This window comes from Sminthopsis crassicaudata, chromosome 4 (assembly GCF_048593235.1).
Source record: "Sminthopsis crassicaudata isolate SCR6 chromosome 4, ASM4859323v1, whole genome shotgun sequence".
In the NCBI taxonomy this organism is placed as follows: Eukaryota; Metazoa; Chordata; class Mammalia; order Dasyuromorphia; family Dasyuridae; genus Sminthopsis; species Sminthopsis crassicaudata.
Genome location: NC_133620.1, coordinates 404,336,044 through 404,349,345, shown reverse-complemented (window position 1 = coordinate 404,349,345; position 13,302 = coordinate 404,336,044). Strand labels below are relative to the sequence as shown.

General features: G+C 36.4%; 1 protein-coding gene across 1 annotated transcript in view; it reads right to left on the bottom strand.

Moving 5' to 3' along the window:
* SUSD4 (sushi domain containing 4) overlaps positions 1-13,302 on the bottom strand; it is a 213,952-nt gene that overhangs the window by 106,183 nt on the left and 94,467 nt on the right. Inside the window, 1 exon segment of the mRNA XM_074262646.1 lies at positions 2,098-2,310. Within this exon segment, the coding sequence (XP_074118747.1) occupies positions 2,098-2,310 (213 nt within the window).

The following is a 13,302-nucleotide window of genomic DNA, read 5'->3' as shown; positions in this document are numbered from 1 at the left end:
CCCCCATTCAGGGACATATTTGTTCCAGATTTGGCGTGGACCCCTGATTGGCTACAGGCCTAGTACAGCTCAGAACAGCAGAACTCCAATGACTCAACAGCCCGAGCCTTCCCTAGTAGCCAGGTTTAAAGGAATGCACCATCCTGCCCAGCTGGTTTATTGTGATTCTGCCTAATCATTAATATGAACAATACAAGGGTGTTTGGGGAGCGACGTTCCTGGGTCACACTAACATTGCCAAAGCTTTATAGGAGAAAGATTTCAGACATCCACAGACTTCAACCCCTACCCTTTCAAGTCTCTAACTGGGACAAATAGGACAGGTTTGATGATTTCTAATCATTTAACAAAATAGGTTATTGTATCTTTCCTTTTATTAAAGATTCAATTTTAGGTCCTACTTTAAACATGGGCTGGATCTTTCCTTTTATTAAAGATTCAATTTTTAGGTTCTACTTTAAACATGGGCTTCCTGATTTCTGAGTGCATGTAAGGAAACATTCTATATATAGGCTCATTCCTACTGCTGATTTGAGAAAGAAGATCTGATCCCCCTCACTGTGTACCTGGAAACTGGGGACAACCATTCCAATCAAGGACTCTCCTTAGAAATTTTCACTTTATTGTGAAGCCATGGGAAGATAGGCAGCTCAATAGATAAAGTCTGGAGTCAGGAAGACCTGAATTCAAATGGGGCTTCAGACATTTACCAATTGTGTGACCCTGGACATATCACAGTCTCTGTCTGCCTCAATTTTCTCAAATGTAAACTGGGGATCATAAACGTATCCACTGCCCATAGTTGTAAAGATCATTTTTGTAGATATGTGAAATCGTTTCTTGAGAGTTTGGTTTGGCACTAAATAAGTAGATTAATTTAGGTAGTATTGTCGTTTTTATTATATTCGCTCATACTACCCATGAGCACTTGATATTTTTCCAACTGATTAGATCTGACTTTATTTGTGTGGAAAGTGTTTTGTAGTTGTGATCATATCCTGGAAGATAGATTTTGGATGTAAGGATCAAATAAATGAAATAATATTTGTAAAATGTTAAGCATAGTACCTGGCAAATAGTAGGTACACATAAATGCTTGTTTCCTTTCCTAGTATAAAAAAATATAAAAACTGTATTGCTTTTCTATACTAGTAGCATGTGTGTTTATCTTCAAGTTAGATACAAGATCCCCCAAAAAGCTGTCAACTCTTATCCGCTCCACAGGCCAAATGTTGTTTAAAAGGTTTTGTGGAGGAAATACACACTAAATTTGGTGGACATTTTTGTGACTTGTGATGATAAAAGCTTTGTCAGAAGAAATAAAATCAATGCTTGTTAGAAGCCAAAATTCTGATTTCTAATTTACTTGTAGGACATAAGCTTTATGCCATCTTGAAATCTGAGGCCTAAATTAATGTTTGTGACTTATCAGTATGGGACTATTTTAGTCAGTCCACTGAGGTAGATGAAGATCTGTTTATCCTTCCAATTAGTTAACCTAAACACATTTCCAACACTGCAAATATGTATTCATACAGCAAAAATCAAGTTGTTTTTTGCATTAGGTTTAGGCATAATGACTAGAAATAAATCTTTATCTTGCTCGTCTGTCACTGCTTGCCACATTCCTTTCTTCCTTTAAATGAATTACCCCTGGCATGGAACTAATAAGGAATAATTGATTTAATCCTCTGAGAAACATATATATCTTTGAGATCATTGTATACAGTATTCAAACTATATTTTTGCAAGCTTCTCTCTAACTAAAATGGAAATGCCCACAAATTTGACAACCTAGTAACAGAAAGCCCTAATGTTAGCTGGATGCTATCTCAGAGTTGACAAAAATGGGGATGGGAATTATAATTGGGATAAAGAAGTCACAGTATTTCTTCGGTTGCTGAAGTTTTTCTTTATCCCAGACCTCATTATATGCTCACATTGATCAAGATGCACAAGGTTCTTAGCAACTGAAACACCCATCAGAAAGCAGAGTTCTGACCTATCTGTGACTCACACATAACCTTGAAAATCTTCAGTAAACACCACAGGGCCTATCTTAAGTCTGGATCTTTCACAGAATGTCAAATATCTTACCTTCTGGTAGGCACGCCGGTGTATCAGTCGGTATCCAGCCTAAGGAACCATTCAAGTGTTTCATACACAGTCTTCTTGGTGGGCCCCTAAGCTTGTATCCTTCTTGGCAGTGAAATCGAGCTACCGAGTCTTCAAAGAAAACACCTGCACTGGGGGTTCGAGAGCCATACTCTGGGATTCCTGGGTCAGCACAAGCATGAAGATCATCAAACCCTGGAATGATAAATCAGAGAAGTTTCTGAACCCATCCTTGATTTGAAATTAGAAATTTCAAACACACAGGATCCACTGTGAAATGAAATTGCTCAAGGGGGTAGTCCGAGATCCTGTTTGTTTTTTTTTAAACTTAATAGTTTCTGATTTTTTCCAATTACATGTAAAGAGAGTTTTTGACACTGATTTTTGCAAGATTTTGAATTCCAAATTTCCCCCCTCTGTTCCTTATCTTCCCCCTCTCCAAGATAGCAAGCCATCTGATATAGATTATACATATTTCCATATTAGTCATGTTGTGAAAAAAAAATCAGAAAAAAAGGGAAAAATCATGAAAAAGAAAAAACAAAAATGAAATTAATATGCTTCGATCCACACCCAGTCTCCATAGTTCTTTGTCTGGATGTAGACGGCATTTTCTATCCCAAGTCTTTTGGAATTGCAGAACCCTGTTCTATCCTGCATTCTATCACTTACTCAGGAAGGTCCATCATTTCCTAGCAAGATTCTAGTTGACAAGGAAGGGATGAAAAACCTTATGAGAGCTACTTTGCAGCAGAGTGAGTTGAAGAGTAACTCCCTCAACAGATACTACCATCCCCTCCCATGTCCATCTTTCCTTTTCCTCCCGACCTGAAAGTTCTACTTCCAAGTCTGATATTCTTATTTTAGAGAGGGAGCCGTGCTATATAAATTGGAGATATCTTTTGGTGCACATTCTACCAAATTGATATGGCTCTGTTTGTGTCATTGAGATACTCAGAAATTTGTCAACTATTTGCTGGGTTTTTATGTATGAGCTATAACCACATCCTTGAAGTTGTGTCTTGCTCTACCTCAGCGGAGCTTGCTTCATCAAGCTCCTGTTCTGCAGACTGCTCACTGGAGTTAGCTGACCATCTCCAAGGCCATGATAACATTCTGCATGGCAGAGGGAGAGGAAATGAACCATGCTACCTTAGACAATCTTTTTCTTTATAGATATTCTTTTATTACAGACTTAATAACCATCAAGTCATTAAAAATCAAATAAACAAAATAAGGAATAAAAAGGAGTACAACAAAATCATAAATTCCAAATTATAGTCTGCTAAGCAGATTATGCCTGTGGGTCCACATTTTTATTATATACAATAACAATAACGTCTTATTTGGTCTGAGTTTCCTTCTGAGAACTATAACTAAGGTAGAACAGCTAGGACTTTGCTCACAGGTCCTGCCTTTTAGAGGGCATTGATACTACTTGTATTTCTTCAGTAGCATAGATATAACTTGAGTTTAGATGCTGGTTAATGAGATAATTAGTTAAAATGGGAAACTACCAGATGGTGCCTTCTTCCTCCCAGCAAGGTACACACCAGGTAAGCTCCTTCCCACCTGGACTGGCCCTGTTCCTTCCTACCCCCTAGTTTTATGATATCTCAGGATCTCTGCCCACTGGTTATGTTATTTACCTCTGCTTCAGCTGACTCTGTCTTAAAGCAATATTTGGAGAAATATTTCGAGCCATTTATCCTGGGTACATGTTGTACTGCTTACCCTAGGTGCAAAAATTACTAGTTATGCCTCTCCTTCCAATCCTTTTCATCTGTGCCATTATCAGATTTTGTTGTTGTTATGTTTTATATAGTCGTAATGAATGTGTATGTCCCTTATAAAATCTTAATGATCCATTTCTGAACTTTAAAAAAGAACAGTTTTTGGAACAGAGAGTCCATGTAAAATTGAGGATCCCTGAGGATCTAATAGACTTCTTGGTGATACCTAGAGAAAGATCTCTGGGATTTTTATTTTTCTCTAGCACAGTCTTATTTGGATTATAAAATAAAGATGGTGAAAAAGGAACTTTGTCATCTGTAGCTGAACTGGAATTTTTCCAGATTTCCTATGCATTCAGATAGGAGATATTATACCAGGAGAAACTTATACCAGTCTGTGCAGGGACAGACATGGTGGCAGAAACTGGAAGGGAGCACAGACCATACCTAATTCTGAACCAGATCAGAAATTCTACCACTTGCAAAATGGAAGAATGTCTGGCATTTTATCAAAATGAGCCTAAATGTAGCTGATTTCACTCGTTCAAAGAAGAAATTTTCTCTCTTTTCTTCTCGCCTCATCTCCCAATACATGATGGCTGTTTATTGCCGTGTTGTTAATGTACAAATTGCTTTCCCACACAGTGGTGAAGCAATTAATGCTCATAGGGGGGCCCCCAAGAAATATTGGAAAGCCATCAAACTGTGGCTTTATGTTTTCATTCTGGGAACAAGGTATTACAGGTCAGCAAATGTTCCCTACACAAAGAATGCCAATGATTTCTTTTGGAGCGCCTACAAAAAGTGGGGGATCTGCTATGGCACTGGTGGAAATTTCAGCACAGGTTATGTCATCCATAAAGTAAAATTAATTGCACTAAGACTCATTGTTGAATCCTCAATAGCCCTTGCCATGCTTATTTATTTATTTATTTTGGCCGATTTGCTAGCAAAAGGCATGATGCAGCTTTTGTCTGCCTGTCCAATATAAAAATAGTTACAGTCTCAACCACAAAATTCAGAATCTTTCACACTGGCTCAGGGTCTAGTTAGCTCGAAGCTCTCTCATCACTGTTTATTTTATAGTGTTATGACTGTGAAACACTGTCACAAAAGGAATCAGGAATTGGTAAACCAGGGTCCGAGTCCTAGATGTGTTGCTCATTCATCTTGGGCAAGACAATTGACCTGGGTCTCAGTTTTCTCAGCTATAAAATGAAGATGGAGCTGAATTGAATGATCCTCAAGTACCCTTTCCAGTTCTGGCTGCCTATGATTCAGTGATGGACACATTTTCTTTCAAATCCTTTGAAACTTTTTCTCTTTTCCCCCATCCATATAAATTACCTTCTTTTCTCCTTGCTTAATCCTCCCAAATACTTCTCTCTTTTTCCCTCTCTCTGACCCTAAGAACAAGATAGAGAATTGTGCTAGAGATTCAACTATGAAAAGTGAAAATGCATCCTTCCATCCCCACCCTATCCCCTGCCTATTCTTCAAAAACTTGAACTCAGCATGGATCCCAATGATCCTATTTTAGGCACAGACCACTTGGCTAGAGTTATTCCTTTCATCTACATCATGAAGAAAGAAATAGTTTTCTTATAAAATGGAAGATTCAGAGTCTATCAGATAAATGAGTTCCACCATCATAAATAAAAAATGTGAAATTTATGAAATGGAGAACATAAGAGTGGCAGAGTTTCCTAAAAGTCAATTCTATATACTTTATGCAAACAGCATAGAAAAAATAAAACTATATCTGAAAACTTGTATAGCTCCTGTACTTTTTCTGCTTCAAAGTATTGTAAGGCAGTCCACTCGCAGCACCAAATTTCCTTGACTTTTTGCTGTGTCTATGTCAGTGATCAGAAAGAAATATGGATTTAGGGATGCAATCTCTGGGGGGGAAAAGGAAGGAAATGTGTGAGCAGGACTGAGTGAAGCCTGTATTGTCAAAAGAAGGAACTATTTTTGGGAAATTACTTCTATTGAAGAAGATAAGTATTTTCATCTGAGATTGTCAAGGTCACAAATACCAATTTTGAAATGACCACCTTCCTCCTTGTCCCCTTACATATCAATAACCAAACTGGATCGATTTTCATAAAGCCATTTTGTAAAGGGTTGCCACCATCATCAGCCAATATATCTATTAGGCTATCAGATAACATGTACATTAAATGACGTGTCTATATTATTGGACATGAAAAAGGGGAAAGAAAAAATAAGAAAGACAACCTGCTGAATATCATAGAATCATGTTTTAGCAGCAAGTAATCTTTGGAATGATCAGGTTCAATTCCCCCACTTTACAGATGAAGAAACCAAGGCTGAGAGGTGTTAAATGACTTGCCTAAAGTCAGATAGCTAATTAGTGATAAGACCAGACTAGGCTAGAAACCAGACTTCCTGCTTCTCACTCCAATGCTTGTTTCACTGTATCATGCTATATCCTTTAACCTAAGAATCGATAATCTTTTAAACAGTTTTCTTTTTTCAAATTTATATGAAATTTATTTTTTAAATGGATATCCACCTTCTCTCCCTCCTACCTGCCTCCATCTCTACTGAGAAAGCCAGGAAAACAACATCTGTTATTATAAACATTCAGAATGAAACAAAACAATCCCTGCATTGGCAGCATCCTTCCCAAAATTGGTCCTAATCTTCGCTCTTAGTGCTTCGGTTTCTTCACCTATAAAATGAAGGTAATAATAGTATATACCTCCTGGGATTATTGTGAATAATATTTGTAAAGTCATTTGCAAACTTTAAAGCACTATGTAAATGACAGCTATCATTGTTTTTTTATTATTAATTTCTTGCTCTTATTTCCTAATTTGAGACAAGTCATTGGGTGACTTGGAAATCAAACCCTAGATTCCAGTATATATATATATATATAAAACACATTATATAACATAACAGAATCTGCTACTTCCTATAAGAATACAGAAAACTAGTGTCCATTCTCCTTTTGCACAGACTCTTTCTTCTTACCATCTTCTGCCCAAATGAATGTATTTGTAGCAGTCATTTGAAAGTCATATAAAAAAGAGTAGTAAGTCCTCAGTCTCATTATGAGGACTTGACACTCTGCTTTGGTTACTCTTGAGTGTGATAAAACCAACTAAAGAATTTTACTGTGAACTACACTAGCAGCCTTTGAAAAAAATCATAAAAATGAAGGAGGTGTGAAAAGCAATCTTTTGGGTTATTATAACAGAAAAGTCTTATTCAAGATAGGAAGAGTGTATCAAATGTAGTTAAATCAATTTAGGGCTAAGGCTGGCTTTCCATTCCTCTGTAAATTGCTAGATGAGCCTTTAGGGAGGAAACAGAATACAGGCAAAGAATCAATTTTGCTCCATTTATCTGGTGAGGGGGTCAGAGGGTAAAGTGAAGGCAGCATGCCTGCTAAAGTTTAAACAGAGCTGGGAATTTTAACAGGGACCATAAGCTCCTCTGAACTTCTCATTTGAACTTCTATAACATTTATCATTTGTCCCTTCATTCAGCATTTAGAACCAGAGTGTGTTGAAGCCAAAAGGGATTAGGGAGAGAAACTAATTTAGCCCTCTTATATTTTCCACGAAAGAATGGGGTTAACAATAAAGTTAAATAGTCTTCCAAAAGCCATAGAGGCTCTTGGTGGCAAAGCTGGGATTAGGTAAGGAGCTTTCTGCTATCCCCTTGTCTTTAGTTAATACACTCATTCCTTCCATAATATCAGTTTCCCCATTGTTCCAATATATCACATGTCATCATTAAAAATTAAATGGGAAGCTTGGGGGACTTTTGTAGAGGCTACAGATAAGCCCAACAGACAACATAAAGCCTATGACCACATATGTGACCCAAATTTTACAATAAGCTACTGTAAACATCTCATAAAAGATAAAGAAAAATGCAAATTTCTTCTCTGATACAAAAGGAGAACCAAAAATTTTACAAGGGTTTTCTAGGTAGCGGGGGCACTGTGCCCTTAGCTCCCACAATGTAGAAGGAAGAACTATATTATCTTTATAATTTTGTACAGATGTGCATCTCACATCAGCAATGGTATTGGAAGCTCCTTGAGACCAGGGAACCCATTTTATATTCTTTTGTAATCTTCTCAGTACCAAGTACAATATTTAGTAAAAGTATATTGAATGAACAACGTGACAAGTTTCCTCATGGCTCCAAAAATGCTTTCAGAATTCAAATTCAAAGTGATGGTCTGAGAGATACGATGAAAAAAAAAACCTGACTCATTATTCTAACTATTCACAGATCCAAGTTCTTCAACAAGAAAATCACCTGAGCGTGAACGAAGTTGATAAAAGAAAAGATTCAGGACCTGCCTTTGAAAATTATAATCTCTAGCACTAAGAGTTAGAACATAAAAGCTGAATATAATAGATCATAGATTTAGAGCTGGAAGGGACCTTAGAGGCCATTGGTTCAACCCTCTCATTTTACAGATGAGGTAAAGTGAGGAAGGGAAAGTAAATTATCCAAGGTCACACAGCTGGTAAATATCTAAGGGGGAATCTGACCCCAAATCTTACTGATTCCAATCTCAGCCATCTACCTCCAACACAAATAATTTAATCCAATAATCTCAATTTACAAATGAGCCAATGGAAGTCCAAAAATATCTGTGTTGTTAGTCATCCATTCTTGAAAATAACTAATGACATCATGAGGATGATATCTTGACTTGCTCCAGAATTGAACATAAGCAAAGCAGAGCAGTGCAAAGTCATCAGCTCACATTCTCCCCCAGGATCTTCAAAGTCCAAAGACAAAAGTCAAGAGGGTTGGCAATGGCTCAGGATGCAGTGGATACCTTTGGTCTTTATCTTTTTTTCTTTCTTCCTTCCTTTCTTTCTTTCTTTCTTTCTTTCTTTCTTTCTTTCTTTCTTTCTTTCTTTCTTTCTTTCTTTCTTTCTTTCTTTCTTTCTTTCTTCCTTCCTTCCTTCATTCCTTCCTTCCTTCCTTCCTTCCTTCCTTCCTTCCTTCCTTCCTTCCTTCCTTCCTTCCTTCCTTCCTTCCTTCCTTCCTTTCTTTCTTTCTTTCTTTCTTTCTTTCTTTCTTTCTTTCTTTCTTTCTTTCTTTCTTTCTTTCTTTCTTTCTTTCTTTTTTCCTTTCTTTCTATAAGGCTGGTGCTCTATCCACTGCGCTACCTAGCTGCCCCAGGTCTTTCTAAATTAAGATCTTTCACAGGTCTTAGTTTATCTGAGGCAACACCCATTCAATGACTAAGAGCTGGGTAAGAATTGAGACAAAAGATGACTATCACAGAAATATCAATCTGGGAGGGGAGGAGCCTCAGCATTTCTGTCCAGGGAGATCTCACAATGAGGCAGTAGCAGAACTGAAAGCAGAACTGACATCTGCTGATTCTGAAGTTCAATCCACTTTCTACTTTACTGCAGTTAATATCACGAAAATAGGTTAGTTCCAGAGAATAAAGGATCAATGACTATATTAGGTATCAGTTGGCCAATTAAGTGCATTTGCTCATATTTTTTGAGAGTAGCACATTTTATTTCTAATAAGGTCTCATCAATGAAGATAATATAAAAGAAGCAAGATCATGCAGAAGTAGTGTACTACTGGGGAAATGGCACTGAACTTGAATGAGAAGACCTGAGTTCAAATCCTGATTCTGCCACTTTCTACCAACATAACTCTGGGCAACTCACTGCTTCAGCAGTCTCATCTATAAAATTGAGGGCACTGGACTAGACCTCCTAGTTCCCTTCAGAACCCATGATTAGACTGGTTACCAGCTGTGTGACCCTAGACAAGTCACTTAACCCTGTTTATCTCAGTTTCCTTATCTGTAAAATAAGTTGGAAAAAGAAATGGCAAACTATTCCAGTATCTTTGCAAAGAAATGGGGTCACAAAGAGTGGGACATGACTAATTGACTAAACAACAGTTATATAAATAAAATCCTCCTTAACAAAACTAATTTCAGCATGTATAAAATGGTTCCATGTCACTAAACTGATAAATAGGCTATTAGAAGTTTCTGCCATCTTTCAGCCAGGCACATAATTATGCTGCAGAGTATCCTTGGCCCACATACTTAGGTCGCATGTCCCAGGCAGCATCTGAGCTCCTGGAGGTATCCAGCAGGTTTGGCTCATGGCAATGATAGGTAAAATGTCCAATGACTCATCTACTCTGCACACCCACAGCTTTAACTCTTTTCTGAAACAAGTTTGGGTTCAAAAAGTCAGAGGTCTCTGAAAAAGGCTGGTCAATTCAGAGACTCCAAATATTTCCACTGGAATTCTATATATTTGAGAACAAATCAGATCCTTGTTGGAACTTCTCAAGAACCCATAAGGTTCTAAGTATCAAACCAACTGGTTCTAGATCAGAAAATAGAATAGATCTAGCTATAAAACTATAAAGGTTATTTAGACATTTACCTTTTTGTCCTATAAAGTTTTTTTTAGGTTAGTAAAGCCTATAAATTTTTGGTAAAGTATTTTATTTTTTCCAATTACATGTAAGGATAGTTTTCAACATTCCTTTTAAAAAAGATTTTAAGTTTCAACCCCCACTCCCTATATCTTGTATTTCCCCTTCCCAAGACAGCAAGCAATCTGATACAGGTTACTTGTGTTATATATGATATGATATATAAATATATTCCCACATTAGTCATATTGTGAAAAGATAAACAGAACAAAAGAGAAAAGACACACACACAAAACCAAGTGAAAATAGTATGATTTTATCTGCATTCAGATCCCATAGTTCTTTCTCTGGAGGTGGACAGCATTTTTCATCATGAGTCTTTTGGAATTGTCTTGGATCATTGTATTGCTGAGAAGAGCTATGTCAGTCATAGTTAATCATCACACAAAGTTGCTGTTACCATGTACAATGTTCTCCTGCTTCTGCTCACTTCACTCAGCATCAATTCATTTAACTCTTTCCAGGTTTTTCTGAAATCCACCTGCTAATCATTTCTTATAGCACAACAGTATCCCATTATCTAATGAGCATTTCCTCGATTTCCAATTTTATTTCACCACAAAAAGAGCTGCTACAAATATTTTTGTACATGTAGGTCCTTTTCTTCTTTTTTATTTGTATCTTTGGAATACAGATCTAGAAGTGGTATTGCTAGATCAAAGTATATGTCTTTGGACATAATTTTAAATTGCTCTCCAGAATGGTTAGACAGTTCATAACTCCAACAACAATACATTTGTGTCCTAATTTTCCCACACCTCTCCAATACTTATCATTTTCCTTTTCTGTCATATTAGCCAATCTGATAGGTGTGTGGTAGTACCTTAAAGTTGTGCTGTTGAGAAAGAGATATATTCCTTTCTGTCCCCATTCTATTTTCTCCAGAGATGCATCTCATCTCTTTTCTAAAACTCTATTCACCTCCTTAACTTTTTTCCTGTTTATTTTGTGGTTAAATTTATTTATTTCTGAGAGGGGGAGGTTGAGGTCCCCCACTAGTATAGTTTTGCTGTCTATTTCTTCATGTAACTCATTTAACTTTTCTAAGAATATGGATACATCAATTGATATATATATATATATATATATATACACACATATATATGTTTACTATTAGTATTACTTTATGTCTATAGTACTTCTTTTTAGCAAGATGTAGTTTCCTTCCTTGTCTCTAATTAGATCTCTTTTTGCTTTGCTTTGTGTGAGATCAGTTTTGCAAGCCCTGATTTTTTTTAACTTTAGCTAAAGTATAATATATTCTGCTCCAGCCATTTATCTTTACTCTCTATGTGTCTTTCTGCTTAAGATGTGTTTCTTTTTAACAACACATTGTAGAATTCTGATTTCTAACCCACTCTACTATGTGATTTTGTTTTATGGGAGAGTTCAACCCATTCACATTCACACTTATAATTACTAAAGGTGTTTCCCTCCATCCTATTTCCCTCTTTTATATGTAATATAATTTATCTCATTCTGCCTTCCCCTTTCCTCTTCTTCCACCTCTTAATTAATTTTTAAATCATCACTTCAAAGTCAACCTATACTCAAACCCTCTAACTGCTTTTATAGAGATACAATTCTTAAGAGTTAGAAGTATTACCTTTCAATTCAAGGAGATAAACAGTTTTACCTTATTGAACTACATGGTTTTTTCTTTTATGTTTACTGTTTTATGTTTCTCTTGAGCCTTGTATTTGAAGATCAGTTTTTTTTTTTTTTGTTCAAGTCTGATTGTTTCATTTGTAAAACTTGAAATTCCTCTATTTCATTTGAATGTCCATAGTTTCCCCTGAAAGATAATGTTCATTTTTGGTGACAGTTGACTCTTGGTTGTAAACCAAGTTCTTTTGCCTTTCAGAATATCATATTCTAAGCTCTCCAATCCTTTGATATAGAAGCTGTAAAGAGTCTGTGGCTCTTGAATTGATTCTTTGTGGTTGCTCAGTGTATTTGCTACCTGCCTTGATGGTTCTGGAATCTGGCTACAATATTCCTTGGATTTGTGACTCCGTGGTTTTGAGATCTCTTTCAGAAAGTGATCCATGGATTTCTTAAATGACTATTTTACCTTTTGGTTCTAGGTTATCAGGAAAGTTTTCCATTATAGTTTCTTTGAAAGATGCTGCCCAGGCTTATTTTTTAATCATGGCTTTTAATTAGTCCAATAATTCTTCAATTATTTCTCTTGGATCTATTTTCCAGGTCAGTTGTTTTTCCAATGAAGTATTTTAAATTTTCTTTTATTTTTTCATTCTTTTAATTTTGTTTGACAAATTATCAATTTCTCCTAGAACCATTAGCTTCCACTTATCCAATTCTAATTTTTAAGCAATTATTTTCTTCAGTTAGCTTTTGCATGTCCTTTTAAATTTGGCCAATTCTACTTTTCTTTAGTGAATTTTTTCTTCCATTTGATCATTCTATTTTTTAAGCAATCATTTAATTCAGTCAATTTTTGTGTTTTCTTTTCTAAGCTATTAACTTTTTTCATAATTCTCTTGCATAACTTTCAATTCTTTTCCCATTTTTTTCCTTCTACCTCTCTCACTTAATTTTTAAAATCCTTTTTGGGATCTTCCAAAAGGACTTTTTGGACTCAAGATAAATTCATATTCCTCTTTGAGACTTGACATGTAGGCAACTTGACATTCTTGTGCTTTTCTGAGCTTGTATTTTTATCTTCCCTGTCACCATAGTAGCTTTCTATGATCAGGGCTCTTTTTTATTTTTGCTCATTTTAAAAAGTTGAGGTCTGTTCCTGGTGTGCAGGGGGCACTGTCTCAAGCTTCTTGAAGCAAGGGCCAGGGATTTGTTGGGTCTCTGGAGCTTGTGGTTTGCCTACTGCACTTGGACTTGGCCTATCTGCACCTGGTTCTCTAGGTTTTCCCTAGGTTCCAGGGGTTGGCAGCTTTCCTACTGTGCTATAGCTATAGGGCTCACAGCCTGCCTGCTGTGCCACTGG